This window comes from Heterodontus francisci, chromosome 19, assembly GCF_036365525.1.
Source record: "Heterodontus francisci isolate sHetFra1 chromosome 19, sHetFra1.hap1, whole genome shotgun sequence".
In the NCBI taxonomy this organism is placed as follows: domain Eukaryota; kingdom Metazoa; phylum Chordata; class Chondrichthyes; order Heterodontiformes; family Heterodontidae; genus Heterodontus; species Heterodontus francisci.
In genome coordinates this window covers 70,171,779-70,191,229 of record NC_090389.1, presented here as the reverse complement: position 1 = coordinate 70,191,229, position 19,451 = coordinate 70,171,779, and the positions used below count along the sequence as shown (strand labels likewise).

Genomic DNA, 19,451 nt, shown 5'->3' with positions numbered 1-19,451 from the left:
GTGCTCCAGAACTTGCCGCGCCCCTGGCCAAGCTGTTCCAGTACAGCGAAAACACTGGCATCTACCCTGCAATGTGGAAAATTGCCCAGGTAAGTCCTGTACACAAAAAGCAGGACAAGTCCAACCCGGCCAATTACTGCCCCATCAGCCTACTCTCAATCATCAGTAAAGTGATGGAAGGTGTCATCAACAGTGCCATCAAGCGGCACTTGCTTAACAATAACCTGCTCAGTGACGCTCAGGTTGGGTTCCATCAGCTCCTGACCTCGTTACAGCCTTGGTTCAAACATGGATAAAAGAGCTGAACTCGTGAGGTGAGAGTGACTGCCCTTGACATCAAGGCAGCATTTGACCGAGTATGGCATCAAGGATCCCGAGCAAAACTGAGGTCAATGGGAATCGGGGAAAACTCTCCGCTGGTTGGAGTCATACCTAGCGCAAAGGAAGCTGGCTGTGGTTGTTGGAGGTCAAACAGCTGAGCTCCAGGATATCACTGCAGGAGTTCCTCAGGGTTGTGTCCTGGGCCCAACCATCTTCAGCTGCTTCATCAATGACCTACCTTCGATCATAAGGTCAGAAGTGGGGATGTTCACTGATGATTGCACAATGTTTAGCACCATTCGTGACTCCTCAGATACTGAAGCAGTCCGTGTAGAAATGCATCAAGACCTGGACAATATCCAGGCTTGGGCTGAGAAGTGGCAAGTAACATTCGCGCCACACAAGTGCCAGGCAATGACCATCTCCAACAAGACAGAATCTAACCATCTCCCCATGACATTCGTCAGCATTACCATCGCTGAATCCCCCACTGTCAACATCCTGGGGGCTACCATTGACCAGAAACTGAACTGGAGTAGCCATATAAATACCGTGGCTACAAGAGCAGGTCAGAGGCTAGGAATCCTGAGGCGAGTAACTCATCTCCTGACTCCCCAAAGCCTGTCCACCATCTACAAGGCACAAGTCAGGAGTGTGATGGAATACTCTCCACTTGCCTGGATGGTGCAGCTCCAACAACACTCAAGAAGCTCGACACCATCCAGGACAAAACAGTCAGCTTGATTGGCATCCCATCCACAAACATTCACTCCCTCCACCACCGACGTACAGTGGCAGCAGTGTGTACCATCTACAAGATGCACTGCAGTAATGCACCAAGGCTCCTTAGACAGCACCTTCCAAACCCGTGACCTCTACCAACTAGAAGGACAAGGGCAACAAATGCATGGGAACACCACCACCTGCAAGTTCCCCTCCAAGTCACACACCATCCTGATTTGGAACTATATCGCCGTTCCTTCACTGTCGCTGGGTCAAAATCCTGAAACTCCTTTCCGAGCAGCACTGTGTGGAAACCTATCCCAAATGGACTGCAGCGGTTCAAGAAGGCACATCACCACCACCTTCTCGAGGGCAGTAAGGGATGGGCAATAAATGCTGGCCTAGCCAGCAGCGCCCACATCGCTGAATGAATAAAAAAAAACCTGAAATAATTTTTAAAGGAAGTTGGACAGGATGAGAAACATACAGGGTTTCGATCAGTTGAGTATGTGAAACTTACAGGGTTGCGAACAGAAAGCGGGGTAATGGGGCTAAATACGATTGTTCAAAGAACCAGCATTGGCTTGACAGGCCGCATTGTCGCCCTTTGTGCTATTGGTTGTGTATGATTCTATCATTTTCTTCTGTTTTTCTCTTGTGTATTTTGCTCTCTTTTTCTCTCATGCTTGCTTCCTTACCTGCTTGCCCTCTTCCGAACATGCTCACTCACTGTTTGCACACTTGTATATGTTTGTTCTCTCTTGGCTTCCTATATATCTCTTTTTCTGTCAGTTATTCCCTTTCTTTCATTCTTTCTCTCCCCAAATTGTTCTTTATCGCGTTCTGATATTTTTCTCACCACAGTGGCGCAGTGTTTAGTACTGCAGCCTCACAGCTCCAGAGACCCGGGTTCGATTCTGGGTACTGCCTGTGCGGAGTTTGCAAGTTCTCCCTGTGACCGCGTGGGTTTTCGCCAGGTGCTCCGGTTTCCTCCCACCGCCAAAGACTTGCAGGTGATAGGTAAAATTGGCTGTTGTAAATTGCCCCTAGTGTAGGTAGGTGGTAGGGAATATGGGATTACTGCAAGGTTAATATAAATGGGTGGTTGTTGGTCGGCACAGACTCGGTGGGCTGAAGGGCCTGTTTCAGTGCTGTATCTCTAAATAAATAAAATAAACATTGTCCCTCTTTGCTCTTTTTAACTCCTTTTAAAAATAAATTTCTGTGCTCTTGAATTTTCTTATTCATGCTTTCACTTTTTAAAAATCACATTTTCTTTGTCTTGCATGTGCTCTCGCACTCGCTCCCTTTCATGAATGCACAAAACATTAGAGGTAGACATGAAGCGGCAGGCCTCTGAGATGTGGTTCATTTATTTAATGTCTCCCTGAGTAAGGAGTCATGGCTGACCTCGTGTTGTCATTGTAATACTGGAGTTTATTTTTAAGTGTCCAGCCGCCACAGAAACCCTTAACATTTTGGATCTGGAGTTTGATCTGAATGCCACCTCCATAATTCTCTCCAGGCTGTCTACAGGGCAAATATGATCCAGAATTGGTGGGTTTATGGTGTGTTGGAGTAAGTTTTGTTCAAAGAAAATATATTAAAAAAAATAAACTAGTTGCCTCCAGAACATTGTTGAGCAAAATACAGCTTCAAGTTTTGTTTAAACTTTGTCTCTTTGTCAGATGAGTCAGATCACTATCTGCATGTTTCCTGACCTCTTCTCCACACCATTCCCAAAACCTTTCTTCCCACCTATGAAACCCCTCTGCCTTGTTGATATATGAACTTTTTTCCCATTTCCATGCACAGGTAGGCAATGTTTTGTTTGTGTTGTATTTTCATGTAGGAGCGAGCGAAGTTCAGCATCCCTTCTCAGCAAATGCAAATGTTGTTGGGTCTGGGGTGATGCATTATGCAGCATGCAAAACAGAGTTCCAACCCAGTATAAGCAGTGCATGTTTTTGTCTCTTTACAGTCTGCCTCAAGAGTGCCAAATTTCCTGAGGGCATTAAGCTTTAAATTCTGTATCTGACATGGTATATATTTTAAAATAAACGATATCAAATGTTTTTGAGTTTTCTAAAAACTTAAAAACACTTTCTTGTATCACTTAAGTTGAAAGGTTCAGACTGCATACACATTATATTGGAATATAGCTTCTATAATTTATTCATGTATGTGAATGGGGCCTAATTCCTACTCATCACTCAGTCATCAATAGTGTCTCTCTTAATGCTCTTGAAACAGTACCATGAAATGGTTTGATGTCAGTTTCCATTTTGGAAAGGATTTGAAATGGGGATTGTCTCTGTCTTACTGGCTGTAAGTGGCAAGGCACATGCTGCAAAAATAAAATGTATTTACATTCTTCTTCATGCTCAGATTTCTTTAAAAATTGCAGGGACTAGACATTTCCATTAAAACATGATGCATTTTGAGAATGGTGACTAAAATCTGCTGAATATTGCATTGGCACGTTTAAACATCCATAGTTTCAAAATGCATCATCCATCACAATCAGTATTGAATTATTTTGTTTAATGGATGGAGGTTTCCTTTTTGAACCTGTTTCTAGATCAGACCATTAGGCTGCCATTGCACTTCCACTTCTGCAAAGGCATGAAAGTTATTTTATTCATTCACAGGATGCAAAATCACTGGCAAGGTCAAAATTTATTGCCTATTTCTCACTGCCATTGAGAAGTTGGTGGTGAGCCGCTTTCTTAAATCGCTGCAGTCCATGCGCTGCAGGTACTTCCTCCCGTGGTGCTGTGAAGTAGGGAGTTCCAGAATTTTGACCCAGCGACGGTCAAGTAATGGTGATATATTTCCAATTCATGATGTGTAACTTGGAAGGGGACTTGCAGGTGTTAGTGTTCCCGTGTGGAATTTGCAAGTTCTCCCTGTGGCCGGGTGCTCCGGTTTCCTCCCACAGCTAAAGACTTGCAGGTTGATAGGTAAATTGGCCATTGTAAATTGCCCCTAGTATAGATAGGTGGTAGTGGAATTGATTAAAGGTGGGGATGTGGTAGGAGTGTGGGATTAATGTAGGATTAGTATAAATGGGTGGTTGATGGTCGGCACTGACACGGTGGGCCGAAGGGCCTGTTTCAGTGCTGTATCTCTAAATAAAATGAATAAATTTCAGACCATAATCTCTGCCCCCATTTTGTTTCCTTATTCTTTGCTGGTTTTGGTTTTACTTTCGTGTTTTTCTCTCTTTGCTTCTGGATGGCAGCTGTTGATGGTTCTGCCGTTCACACACGCTCTGGACGCATCTTTTGTTTTATACTTATCCCATTACCACTCTATTTGGCTTTGCACCACCAACCCCTTTGTCATTTAATATCTCCTGCCTTCCATCCTATCACATACATTCGGTTATGGTCTTTTTCCCTGGAGTGTCTCCTGACAATGCAGAGCGCACGTAGAACAATCGCTGATGTCATCAATGAATCTGAACATTTGCCAGCATGCTAGTATGAATCCGTGCACACGCGCGCCGACGTCTCTCGCTCCGCGCCCCCTTGCCACTTGCTCCCACCCCACCTTGCCGCTTGCTCCCCTTGGTCGCTTGCTCCCTGCCTCACTGCTTCCACCCCCCACCCCTTGGCTGCTCGCTCCCCGCCTCGCTGCTTCCCCTCCTCGGACGCTGCTCCCCCAGCCTCACTGCTTCCCCACCAAGCCACTCGATCCCCCCCTCGCCGCTTCAGCTGGTTGCTTGTCGCTTTAACTGTAGCAGGCGTCACATAGGTCCTCCGTCAGGGGTGTAGCAACAGTTCTGCTTAAGTCAGCAGCAGTCTCGCAGTAGAAGAATTCTTCAGCTTTCAGGATTTCTTAGAACACGAGAGGCAGCAGGAACCACACTGGATGCAGGGATTCTTCAGAGACTGGAGGCAACAGGAATCTTCCACCTTTCATATAGTGTTTCTTCTCAAGAGATGTAGGATTCCTTTATAGAAAGAGGTAACACTTTTCTGAGTCTTCCTCTCTTGCTCCAGGCAGGTCAAAGGAAAGATTTCAAATGCCTGCTGTTTGTCCAACTCGCCGGCTTTTAAAGGGCCCAAAGTGAAAAAACCTTCCTGAGCATGATCACATGTCCAGACACAAGAGTCCGCCTTGTCATTCAAAAAAGTTGCTCTGAAGAAGGTCAAACCCCTGTGGTTTCCTTGAAATTGCTTTCCTGCCCTTGTACAAGTTCAACTTCCTTTCAAAGCACCCATAAAGTTCAGCTTTTGTTGTGAACGTCCTTTCAAAACATTGCAGAAATTTTCAACTATTTGCAGGTGTCTTAAATTTCCACTGACTGTCCTTTTTTTCAGTTTTTTAAAACACACTGAATTCTAAGTTTTTGATACAAAAACAAAGCTTTGTTACACTGGGCATAGTACTTCAGCTGTGGTCTGATCTGAGCATTATACAGCTTGAGCACAACTTCCGAAGAAGGGTCACTGACCCGAAACGTTAACTCTGCTTCTCTTTCCACAGATGCTGCCAGACCTGCTGAGTGAATCCAGCATTTCTTGTTTTTGTTTCAGATTTCCAGCATCCGCAGTATTTTGCTTTTATTTGAGCACAACTTCCTCTGACTTGTACTTAACTGTTTGTTTTGTTGGTAGCTGCAGTAAAGTGGTTAGACGTGGTGAACTTCTGAGTTTGCTCAGACGCCTAGATCGCTTTCAGTTTCATCATTAGTTACTTTGACAGCATTCCTGGAGTACGTATGTTGCTCCTTTTTCTTCCTATCTGGAATACTTCAAACTTCACTAGGATAAATGTAGTCGACCAGTGTTCAGCGCCACTTGTATAGTTTGCTCAACATCTTTCTTATTTCTGGAGCTGCTTCACGGTGTCTTTTTGAATTATGATTTGGTGCTGACTACATCACACAGTGCCTGACTGCAGATGATGTCTTGATCCAGTCCCACTCAGACTAGGGTGCTTTGCTCATCTTACTTTCTTTATGATCCCACTCCTTCAGCTGCTGTGTGCTGTAAGTGTGGTGCTGTCTGCTTTGGCCTCTGCAATGAGATCTTCCAGTTTCCTCTTTCCAGCTCCTAGTCTTGGGTCACTGATTCTGTTTGTGGACATCTGTGACACAGGACAAATGTGAGATGCTGAACTGAGAGGGAAGGAAGAGTCCAGGAGAATGAGACCAGGCCAGGTGCAAGTGAGTACCTTTGCTAGAGTGAGAGCTACAATATGATTTTAGCGCAGTAACATAATACAGTGCCCTAGGAGGTATCTGGGAGGATTGGGATCAGAAAGGCTGCAATCTGGAAATAGCTGTGTACCTGATGGTATCTAAACAATTTTTTTTTAATCCTTAACTTTATTGCTGAATTTCAGTTCATGGCAGCCTGGAGTTCTATCCCAGTAAAATAGGCTGTGGTCAGCATTCTCCATTTTTAATGCCACATAATTGGAGAGGAATTGTTAGAATTCTCCTATTTCACGTGTCTATATTCAACAATTTTGCTTGAATAAGGGTAATAAATGTAAGAGGTATCATAAAAGGTAATAGGCCTAGCCTTACTAACATTTACTATTTATGAGGCAATTTTAAACTATATTTTGTCTATAACTCTTATTAAGCTTTTTGACAAAAGGCAAAGTTTATGCCCTGTATTTTGCCGCAAGTGGCAAAAAGAAGGCACTTGCTGATGACCTTAAGAAAAGCTGTTTACAAAGATTTAGTGGGCTCTAGAGCATCGATTTCATTTATTGCGTCAATAAAAATGATTATGCGGCATGACTTTTTATCTGGCACCATCTGTGAAGTCCAGCAACAATGCAAGATGCAGGCAAGCTGATCCGCCAGTCAGATTGAATAATTCTCACAGACAGCAAAGCAGGAAGTAAAACAAAAACAGGTATTATAAATTGCAGTTCATAACATTGCACAGAAAGTGAAATAAAGATTAGGACATACACATGGGTATTATAGCAGAAGCTGAACTACATCCCAGAGTGTTGAAGGAGGTGGCTATGGAGATAGTGGATGTATTGGTGGTTATCTTTCAAAATTCTATAGATTCTGGAAACTAGCAAATACAACCCCACTATTTAAGAAAGAAGGGAGAGAGAAAATGTAGAACTATAGACCTGTTAGTTTGACATCAGTAGTCGGGAAAATGTTAGAAACTATTATAAAGGATGTGATAAATAGATACTTTGAAAATAATGATATGGTTGTGCAGACTCAACAATATTGATATGGAACTAACTGAAACAAAATGCATTATTGAACCCAAGCCCATTCTACCTTTTCTGGTTATTCAAATGGATGTCAAAGATTCTGTGGCACAGTTTGAAGAAGAGCTGGGAGTTCTCTTGGTATTCTTGCCATCCTTACTCCTTCAACCAACACCACTAAGGGGGAAAGTACATTAACTGGTCATTTATCTCATTGCTGTTTGTACGGTATCGTAGCAAAGTGGTTATGTTATTGCACTAGTAATCCATAGGTCATGGCTGATAATCTGGAGCCTCGTGTTCAAATCCCATCACAGCAGTTGGGAATTTTAAAAGTTAGTTAAACAAACCTGAAATAAAAAGCTAGTTATCAGTCACAGTGACCATGGAACAAGCAGATTATCATAAAATCCCTAATGGTTCACTAATATCCTTTCGAGAAGGAAGCCTACCTATCTTATCTGTACGTGACTCCGGATCCACAGCAATGCAGTTGATTCTAAGGTGCCCTCTAAAATGGTAAAGCAAGCCACTCAATTGTGTCAAAACTGCTAGGATAGGCTCCAGCAGTTAGAGACGATGGCTCACCACCTTTATCTCAAAGACAGGGATGGACAATAAATGCTGGCCTTGCAAGTGATGGCCACATTTTGTGAATGAATAAACAAAAAAAACCTCACTTATTCACAAAACAGCTATCACTGCAGTTCAAAGTAATTTGTTGTTTATATGATGCTTCTAATATAGTTAGTGGAAACATGAATGGCTATGAAAATGCAACTGATTTTTACATCAATACTTTTTTTCTGAGAAGTGTTTATGACTTTGCATTGTCATAGCCTCTGTGTTCTTTATAATATTTTGTGTTTCCTTATCCATTTTCTGATTTATTTCTCTGATAAAGGTGTTTTTGCCAATAGGAATGAATGGACAGCTGATCCATGCTTTAGTACTTTATGATCCATCTGGAAGTGATAATTATGGTTTATTTTGCTGTCTGATTTAGAAGGCTCCTATTCCATTCATGCTGAGAACATTCTTCTGTCATCCGTTAACTTAAGTCAAATTAATGGTGTTTTTTTTTCCCAAATGAAGATTCAAGGGTACTGCTCTCAAAGGCAAAAAGTACAGACCACTGTTTGATTATTTCTTGAAGGTAAGACAGATAGTACTTGCAATTGTCCTTACTGTCCCTGCTGAGTATTGAACTGCACCATCTTATTAGTAAGATTATAGATGCAAACTCAGTATCAGTAATGGTGTATTTGCAAAAGAAGGCGGCCGCACTTGCCCCTCTGTGAAGTACAGCCAAATGTACTTATTAATATGCGGAGAATTACATTGCAATAACATAAGCTGCAAGATGCAAAGAGTAACTGCTGGGTTACAGGTATTAATAAGAATTCTGAGGGTTGCCACTGAGTCTTTTTTGAATGAAAGGGGATGTCACTAAATGGCTTCAATAATAAAGAATTTGGAACCATTCTTGAAGCAGTTGATAAAGATGCAAAATAGCCACTGACAAATTAGGATGGAACCATAGACCTTTTGTGGTATCAGTCTGTTGATAAATAATGCTATCCTTTAACTAAATTGTCCATAGATTCTTGGGGATCTCACTCTTGCCTATAGTTCTTGTTTAGTACTGTTTTAGTCCAACGACTCAAAGGATCGCTATCTAAATCTATAAATGTATCTATGGTGTTTTAGCTCTATTTACTAAATTTTATACTATTTGGACTTCATCATTGAGAATGATATTTATTTATAGATTATGGATCAATTTATAATAAAAATGTTAAGGCAAATTTTTCCATTGCTTAAACCTGAAACTTACTGCATGTACATGTACAATGCGGTTGTGAAACAATTGGATTTGTATAGTGTGTTTATGAAATAAATTTTCTGGTAGAGTTTTATATACAATTCAAGGGCATGAAAGTCCTAAATAATTACGGATAAATAACCCAAGTTAAAGAAAATGGTTCAGCAATAAGATGGTCAAACTAGTGAATCAGCACTGTTGTCATTCTACAGATTTTGATCCCACTATAAGACATAATATGTAGTTTTATAATTCCATTGATATGAATAAGACATTGGAACTTTCTGTAAGAAATAAAGGTGCTGTCATTCCCATTTTACCTCTAATTATATGATGTGACTGTATTAGCTCAATGGGCTAAATTACAGTGAATTTGTTCTTTTGAGGTTAAAGCTTAGTAATGAAGGGGCTGTCGGCAGTCAAATACTAAACTCATGCTATATGGTATGTTCTGGCTATTAGAAATCAAATATCAGATGGTAATTAATTATTGTCAATTATATTAATGTTGCTTCTGCATATCTTGCAAAGCTTTACTGAGTTTGTGAACTGTTCTTCAATTTTCCTTGATCATAAATTTATTGTATATAGATTTGGTTAAATGTTGTGCTTCAGTAAGTATTTCTACAAGGGAACATGGGTGGTCTTTAGTAATAATACTGTCTTGCAGTGCAAAGAAACTGGAGCCTTTACCGTGCTTGTGGACAATTACGTTAAAGAGGAAGAGGGTACAGGTGTTGTACACCAGGCCCCATACTTCGGTGCAGTAAGTACAATTTTTCACAGTCAAAGTGGGATAATGTATTTAAGCCAGCTAGTGGGGAAGATGGTCCTGCCCTGTCCTTCCTCATTTCTTTCACCAGTGCGTACCATGTCGTTTATGTTTCAATTAATTTTAGTTTTATCTGTGTCTTGTTTTGTTCTGTGGCTCTGAATAGAGTCTGCGGCTGGGTGGGGGTGATGGGGAGGAAAACATCCATATTGCTTTTCTCAGGTGGAACAGACCTACTGATGCTCTTTACAATTCCACCTACTATGATTGCTATTTTCCACAGCAGGATTTGACATCCTTCCCAGTCATAGATGCAAATATTGGCATTGAAATGTAAATGTAACAATTGGGACCAATGTGGACGTATGTAGTGTTTTGTGCACTCATGCTTTCCAGTTAGCATGCTCAATCAGTCCAGCTTCCATTTTGTGGCATTTTCAATGGAATTACTTGATGGATGTTGTTGCTGATAGGGCAGCTTCACCTGTGTGGAGTCCTCAAATTATGGATATCTGGGAGATCAAGTGGATAATTAAAATAAAAATATCCTGAGGTTTGATTCTTGCAAATGTTTCTGATTGCATGATTGAAAATACCTGACTTTTTATTCCTCCTGTAAGAATTGCGATGCCGTAGATTTTTTTAAAATCCACTCTTTTTCTATTCTGCATAAATGACTGGTCCTGCTTTATTTTTAAGGTTGCTTTAGACTCTTGTAAGAACATTAGAAATATGAGCAGGAGTAGACCATGTGGCTCATCGAGTCTGCTCTGCCATTCAATATGATCATGGCTAATCTTGGGCTTCAAATCCACTTTTCCAACTGCTCCCCATAATCCTTGATTCCCCGAGAGACCAAAAATCCGTCTATCCCAGCCTAAAATGTATTCAACAAGGCAGCATCTAGAACCCTCTGTGGTAGAGAATTCCAAAGATTCACAACCCTTTGAGTCAAGAAGTTTCTCCTTATCTCAATCCTAAGTGATAGTCCCCTTATCCTGAGACTATGCCCCTGTGTTTTAGATTCCCCAACCAGTGGATACAAATTCCCTGTGTCTACCCTGTCAAACCTTTCATAATCTTGTATATTTCAATGAATTCCCTTCTCATTCTTCTAAACACCAGAGAATATAGGCCTAATTTACTCAGCCTTTCATCATAGGGCAACCCTCTCATCCCAGAGATCAATCTAGGGAACCTTAGTCATAGAGGGATACAGCACTGAAACAGGCCCTTCAGCCCACCAAGTCTGTGCCGGCCATCGGCCACCCATTTATACTAATCCCACATTAATCCCATATTTCCGACCACATCCCCAACTTCCCTCAATCCTCCTACCACCTACCTACACTAGGGGCAATTTACAATGGCCAATTTACCTATCAACCTGCAAGTCTTTGGCTGTAGGAGGAAACCCACGTGGTCACAGGGAGAACTGGGCGGCACAGTGGCGCAGTGGTTAGCCCTGTGGTTCTCCCTGTGACCACGTGAGTTTTTGCTGGGTGCTCCGGTTTCCTCCCACAGCCAAAGACTTGCAGGTTGATAGGTAAATTGGCCATTATAAATTGCCCCTAGTATAGGTAGGTGGTAGGGGAATTGAGGGAAGGTGGGGATGTAGTAGGAATATGGGATTAATGTAGGATTAGTATAAATGGGTGGTTGATGGTCAGCACAGACTTGGTGGGCTGAAGGGCCTGTTCCAGTGCTGTATCGCTAAATAAAATAAAAACTTGCAAACTCCGTACAGGCAGGACCCAGAACCGAACCCGGGTCGCTGGAGGTGTGAGGCTGCGGTGCTAACTACTGCGACACTGTGCATTATACAGCCTTGGTTGTACTGCCTCCAATGCAGGTATATCCTCCTTTAAATATGGAGATCAAAATTGCACACAGCATTCCAGGTGTGGTCTCACCAAAACCCTGTACAATTGTAGTAAGACTTCTTTATTCTTGCACTCTAATCCCCTTGTAAGAAAGGCCAACATGCCATTTGCCTTCCTAATTGCTTGCTGTACCTGCATGTTAACTTACTGTGTTCATTGTACGAGCATACCAAAGTCTCTCTGAACAGCACTATTTACAAGTTTAATGCCTTTGGGAAAAAATATTCTGCTTTTCTATTCTTACGACCAAAGTGAGTAACCTCACACTTCCCGACATTATATTCCATCTGCCACCTTTTTGCCTACTCACTTAACCTGTCTATATCTCTTTGCAGCCTCTTTGTGTCCTTGTCACAGCTTGCAGTCCCTCCTGGTTTTGTATCATCAGCAAACCTAGATACATTATTCTCTCTCTTCATTTAAGTCATTAATAGAAATTGTAAATAGCCGACGCCACAGCACTTATCCTTGCGGCATTCCACGAGTCATAGCCTGCCAACTTGAAAATTCCCCATTTGTCCCTACTCGTTGCTTCCTGTCTGTTGACCAATCCTCTATCCATGCTAGTATATTACCCCCAACTCCATGAGCCCTGATGTTACATATTAACCTTTTGAGTGACACCTTATCAAATGCCTTTTGGAAATCCAAATATACTATATCTACATGTTCTCCTTGATCTACCCCACTAGTTACATCCTCAAAAACTAATAAATTTGTCAAACACATATTTCTTTTTGTAAAACCATGTTGACTTTGCCTGATCATACCATGATTTTCTAAGTGCATTGTTAAGACTTGCTTAAAAATAGATTCCAGCACTTCCCTGACGACTGATATCAGGCTAACTCTAGGGATCGGCTGTCTACTAATATCCATTATAAGCCCACCAACTCCCACAGTTACCTCGACTGCACTTCTTCACACCATGCCTCCTGTAAGGACTCCATTCCATTCTTCCAGTTTCTCCGTCTCCGATGCATCTGCTCTGATGATGCTACCTTCCATGACAGCACTTCTGATATGTCTTCCTTTCTCCTCAACCGCGGATTCCCCCCCACCGTGGGTGACAGGGCCCTCAACCGTGTCCAGCCCATTTTCCGTACCTCTACCCTCACCCCTTCCCCTCCCTCCCAGAACTGCGACAGGGTTCTCCTTGCCCTCACTTTCCACCCCATCAGCCTCCATATCCAAAGGATCATGCTCCCCCATTTCTGCTACCTCCAGCGTGATGCCACTACCAAACGCCTCTTTCCCTCCCTTCCCCGTCAGCATTTCGAAGGGATCGTTCCCTCCGCGACTCCCTGGTCCACTCCTCCATTATCCCCACTGCCTTGTCCCCTTCCCACGGCACCTTCCCCTGCAATTGCAGGAGGTGTAATGCCTGCCCACTTACCTCCTCTTTCCTCACTATCCCAGACCCCAAACACTCCTTCCAGGTGAAGCAGCGATTTACTTGTACTTTCAATGTAGTATACTATATTCACTGCTCGCAATGTGGTTTCCTCTACATTGGGAAGACCAAATGCAGACTGGGTGACGGCTTTATGGAACACCTTCACTCAGTCCACAAGCATCACCCCGAGCATCCGGTTGCTTGCCATTTCAACACTCCCCCCGCTCTCATGCCCACATATCTGTCCTGGGATTGCTGCAGTGTTCCAGTGAACATCAACGCAAGCTCGAGGAACAGCATCTCATTTACCGATTAGGCACACTACAGCCTGCCGGACTGAAATTCAATAATTTCAGAGCATGACTGGCCCCCCCATTTTACTTTTATTTTTAGTTATTATTTTTCTTTTTTTTTTTGTGTTTTGTTTTATTTTATTAGTTTGTTCAGTTTGCCTACCCACTGTTTTTTTTCATGTTTGTGTTTATGACTGTTCAGTTTTCAGTCTGTTAACACCCTATCTGTACTAATGCTTTGTCTTTCAACACACCATTAATATATTGTTTGCCTTTGCTTCATGACCACCTGGTCGGCTATTCTCTGTGACCTTGTCCTATCTACACCTTCTCCTTTGTTATCTCTTGCCCCACCCCCGCTTTAATTGGTTAAAACCTTTCACATTTCTAATATCTGCTAGTTCTGAAGAAGGGTCACTGACCTGAAACGTTAACTCTGCTTCTCTCCACAGATGCTGCCAGACCTGCTGAGTATTTCCAGCATTTCTTGTTTTTATTTCAGGCTAACTAACCTTTAGTTCCCTGTTTTCTCTCTCCCTCCTTTCTTGGCTTAGGGTAAATAAGATTAGACAGTTAAATGCGTGGCTCAAAGTTTGGTGTGGGAGAAATGGGTTTCGATTCATGGGCATTGGCACCAATACTGGGGAAAGTGGGAGCTGCAACCGTTAGGACGGTCTTCACCTGAACCATGCTGGGACTAGTGTTCTGGCGCGTTGTATAACTAGGGCAGTAGAGAGGGCTTTAAACTAAATAGTGGGGCGAGGGATCAAGTGAGGGAAGATGTGATAATTTAAAGAGAGAGGAGAAAGCAAGAGAGCAAGATAGCAATAAGGATAATGATAATCAGGGTGTGACAAGAAGGAACATTGTTTACAAACTCGAGCGTGAACTAACAGAAAGGACTAGAGGTTGTGAAATAACAGAGTAGGGGAGGGTTTGGGCAAGGTGAGATTTAGAAATCTAAAGAGAAAGGCCAAGGCATCGGAACAGTATAGCATTGTGGGTAAAGACAAGCAGAATGGGACAGGAAGGGACAGAGAGTTTAACAGAAATTGTGCATCAGCAGATAAGGTCATTTCAGGGAACAGAAGCAAAAAAATGGTATTAAAGTTTCTTTATCTGAATGTGCGAAGCATCTGCAATAAGATAGATGAACTAGTGGCACACATAGAGGTACATGATTTAGGGCTGATTTTTGTTAGGGGCACAGACACATGGTGTGGAGTTATGAATAAGTTGGGAGTTTGTGAGCTCTAAGTTGCAATTGTTGATGCTTGAGACCGTGAAAATGTGCATCGATATTTCAGCAGCAGTGAAGGGATTGTTCCAGTGATGATAAAAAGTCTTGGTAATGGACTTGGTAGGGTTTGAAGTTCAGCTTGGGTTTAACAGAATGGCAAGGTACTGCACTTCTAGATTTAGCATGAGCGCATAATTTGAAGGTGCAAATGATGGCCAATTGGGTTGCATGGTTGGTTAGGCTCTTGTATTGTTGGAAGTCTTAAGCATACATGTGAAGGCTGGCCTTGTGCTCGTTAATTACATCGCCAACTGCTCACTTGAGAAAAGAAGGGGACCTGGCATGGACACCGGGACAAATCACAAGTGTTGATTAGACGGGATATGGTGCCTATATTCGGACAGCAAGTAATGGAATGGCTACCAAAAGGAGCAGAGAGTGCAAATGGGAATAGCAATCAATGGCTATAATTGCACCAGACATCTGTGACTTTGGAACAAAATAGTTTCAGTCTTGTGAATTTATAAATTATGTGCCTGTTGTATAAACCTACTTAATTTTATTAAGGGAGGAACTTGGGATATTTTGTTCTGAGAAGTTGTGACTTTTCCAAGAAAATATTGTCAGAATGGGTTCCAGTAAATCTGTCATTATGTGGGGATTTGGCGACCTTGAATATGACTTGAGCTTTACCTGTGAAAACAGCAACAAACTGTCTTCATGTTGCAATCAAATCCAAAGTCCAAGTGTATTTTATTGTGCTACTTGAATTTACAGTACTAAATCAGGACATTAATTTTCTTGAGGTGTGTGGTCAGGTTAATCCAAATATGGGTAAGAATTTTTTTTTTAGCTTTCCAAATTCGACCTTTTTAGATTCTTTTTCCTTGGTTCGACCAATGTATTTTTGGTCTTCACAGCAAAGCTAATGTAAGTAAAAGCATAGTCTTGGATAATAAAACTAAGCATTTGAAAAAACAGACCAATTTGAAAGTCAAATTACAACAGATGCTTCTCAGTGAAGGGATTTAGTTTTTCCTTAAAATCTTATAATTTTTAGGAGTTTCCCAAGCGTTGGTGTTTGAACCTGTAAGCTTTCTTTAGCGACTTGTCAGTCCCAGAGGTAAAGAGAAAATAGGTTTAAGAAAAGTAAATGAAATAATTTACTGTGCCAAAAATACTGTGTATATCTTGGATAGACCAAGGCTTCCTTGCTGCCTTTCTCCGAAGTGCATTGCCTGATGAAGCTTAATTCACTTTCACTATACAGGATGATTTCCGTGTTTGTGTGGATTATGGCATAATCCAGAAAGATTCAACACCAGTGTGCCCTGTGGATGCATCTGGCTGTTTCACAGCTGAAGTGAAGGACTTTGCTGGACTGTATGTGAAGGTTAGTAGCTGATTGTTGCATGTTCTATTTGTAGTTGAACAGACAAGCAGGAAGCATCTTAAGTGCTAAATTTTTGTAAAATTGTTGTTTAGCCATCTGAAAGTGTTACTATCTAAAGATTTGCAGTTAAACCTTAATTGTTTATAGTGCTTAATACAGTGGAAGTTCTGAAGTGATTTGCCTTCACTTCATTCAGTATGTAGGAATTATGTAAAATAATTAGTTTTAAAAATTAATTGTACATTTGCTGTTCAAGTTTATGTCTAAGAACTAGCCAGATATCTATTGTAATTAAATCTTGCTGTAAGAACATCTTCTAAGTTCTAAGGTTTAACATAAAATAGCAGTCATTGACATATGCAGTTACCTGAATTCAGATTTTTTTTTTAGGACGCAGACAAGCATATCCTTAAATATCTAAAAGAAAAGGGTCGACTTGTTCACAGTAGTACCTACAAGCACAATTATCCATTTTGTTGGAGGTAAGAGCCATAGAAAATGTGAAAGGCCTTCAGAGGTATTATGAGGAAATTATTTAGAATTTTGCGTGCCAGAATTCAATTTTATAAAAAAACATTTAGGGCTATCTTTAATCATGCACACTGATCAATACAAAAATGGCTGCTTAAGTGATCCAGAAATATCTAACTTCTTAAGCATCCAAATTGTGCATCTTGTTCACTTAAATGTAACTTCAATCTGTGGAAAAAGTTTTCACAGGGTGATTTAATTTGTTTACTACAAAATCTAATAAAGGTTTTTGGCTACTTTTCTTTTGCTCCGGATTCCTTTGAACCAAGTTTTTCTTTTCTTTTTCTCACCCTCCAATTTTGTCCTCCAGAATCAGGAGTACAATTTTTCATCTGAAACCGGAAGGTGTTGCAGCCGATTGCAGCATTCATGTGCCTGCCCAGCTAAAATCAGCAGAGCCATCACAATCGAAGAACTAAACCCCAGTACATCTTCCAGTCCTGAGGCATAAATGTCATAGAGTCATACTGTAGTCATAATGGCACAGAAGGTGGCCATTTGGCCCATCGAGTCAATATCAACTTAGAAAAATATGACTACTCAAGAACGGCCCTGATTAGAAGTCTATGACATGAAATTAAGTATCCAGGTATTCCTGGAGATGTAGGTTATTGTAATGGTGCATCCATGGTGTTGGGTTTGTTTTCTGAAGTCCCAGTAAATGATGGCCAAAGTTATGCCATTATTCATGCCAGGCTACAGTTTCCTGTGACTTCTGGTCCGCTCCACCAACACCTACAACGAAAGCTGAAAAGTTGATTATCATAACTTTAACCTGCAGTCATGTCCATGGTTATTGTGAATTTTCTAGATTGGTGCTAGTCTTGTCATGGCTGGTTAGACTGAAAAATAATGGCAAAGGTATTTAAATTCATGAGTAAAAATAATTGATTAAAACAAAATAAAATCGCTGCTCTTATTGATATATTTACTTATCTAAAACCAATGGAAACACTTCTTCATCAGTGTGTGTTGGATTTAATGTATATTTTGTGCGCTGTTTAGGCATCCTGAAATGCCTACATGTGCCATTGAAGAAGGTTTAGGCTGTTTCCTGCCCAAAATGGTTGGCGTAGCAGATGCCAGAAGCTTGAGGCTGTTTGAAATTAGTTGTTAGGCCTCGTTAGGTGAAATATGGACACCTGTTGGACCTCCTGAGGCAGCTCTGGACCAGTTTGGGCTGACTACAATGTCAGCAGCAACCCTCGATAGGTCTTAGAAGGGAGGGAAGGTGAATGGGACAGGCAGGCTGGCTGCAGCAACCCACAGTAGCCACCATCCACCCCTTTAAGGTTAACCTGCAAAAGAAACTGAAAAAACTGAGAAGCGTATGCCTGAAGCATGCCCTGCTCAATTGGCCATTTTGGGGAGAGGTCGCTAAACAGGTGCTGGGCATCTTGTATATGTGAATGAGTGGCCTAATGCCTGTTTAGGGAGGCTGTCAGAGATGCCTGAGTGTTACCCAAACTAATGTGCCATTGGATGTATTTAAAGGCCCTTTGAGGCGTGAGACATAACCTCTGAAATCAGATCTTTTTCCACCTGAGAAACAAACAAAATCCAATTTTGACCCTGACTTTTTTTGTAGGTAAAGTGCTAATGTCATCTCCTAAATGAATGGTTAAAAAAATGTGTAACTTATAATGTCTTGGAAACTGAAAACTGCAGCTGAGAGTGTCCACAACTTAAACTATTTTCTGCAGGTGATCGAGTTCGGCATAGTGAAAGGACTTGAAATTCAGAACTCTATGACTCGAGTTGTGCCAATATTGATATGCTTAATTAGTTAACTGATGTGGATGGGGAAAGCCAATGGCTGCGCTGCTTCGGAGGCCCCTGATTTTGTCAATATGCTTGTTGTGGCACAGTCAAATTATTTTTCCAAGAAATTTTGGAGTAAGTTTGCACCAGGAAGATCTGGGCATGAAACAGTGTATTTAATGGCGTACGTTGCTGTTGCAGGAAATTGCAGACCTATTCAGCTTATGCTGCAAATATATCTGAGATTCCGTCACTCATTGAAAGAAAACACACATAACTGTAGACTCTAGGTAAAAGTTTGAAATTCTGAAGGAGAAATCTAAATATTGAAGGTACAAAATTTATTTTTTTGAGCGTGTGGGATCATGTGCCTCCTACTGAAAATTTTGATGTTTAATGTTTTGTGTGCTTTCCCGCAAAAAGGTACATTTGATGGATTTTATTGTAAGCTGACCTCTATTTGCCATTTCGGAATTGGTTATTAATCTTAACATTTGCATTTTTTTCTAGTAGTGCAAATAATCAATTACTGGGAGAAAAAGTTGGAATTTATTTTAAGTGATTGCTTTATAGTAAATGGGATTTTGAACCCCAGCTTATTGATCAGGCCTGTGTGCCTGGACCCCTGAAATTCCTGTTCTTGTGACAGTTCTGCCCATAGAATGCAGAAGCTAGAATTATTTCAGCTGTGGCTAGTGGCTAATAGATAGGCACTGAGGAGAAAAGTGCCTTGTTTGCCTTCATATTTGTCCACATGAAACGCAGATGGTTGGCCTGTATACTGTAAACCTTTCTAAGGAGACCCACCATCACCTGCAGGGCAACTAGAAAAGGGAAATAACTGCCAACCTTTTAAGTGACACCCACATCTCCGAAAATAAATAGAAGAAAATCTGTATAATCTTATGTTATTTTCTATTCATTCATAGGATGTGGGGGTCATTTGCAAGGTCAACATTTATTGCTCATCCCTAATCTCCTTTGAGAAGGTGGTGGTGAGCCACCTTCCTGAAACGCTGCAGTCCATGTGGTGTAGGTATGCCTACAATGCTGTTTGGGAGGGAGTGCCAGGATTTTGACCCAACAACAGTGAAGAAGTGGCGATATAGTTC

General features: G+C 41.4%; 1 protein-coding gene across 1 annotated transcript in view; it reads left to right on the top strand.

The window, feature by feature from the left end:
• Positions 1-19,451, top strand: part of iars1 (isoleucyl-tRNA synthetase 1) — a 216,003-nt gene that overhangs the window by 46,363 nt on the left and 150,189 nt on the right. Inside the window, exons 9-12 of the mRNA XM_068051875.1 lie at positions 8,341-8,401; positions 9,741-9,836; positions 15,925-16,047; positions 16,438-16,529. Of these exons, the coding sequence (XP_067907976.1) occupies positions 8,341-8,401; positions 9,741-9,836; positions 15,925-16,047; positions 16,438-16,529 (372 nt within the window). The remainder of the gene's footprint in view (positions 1-8,340; positions 8,402-9,740; positions 9,837-15,924; positions 16,048-16,437; positions 16,530-19,451) is intronic.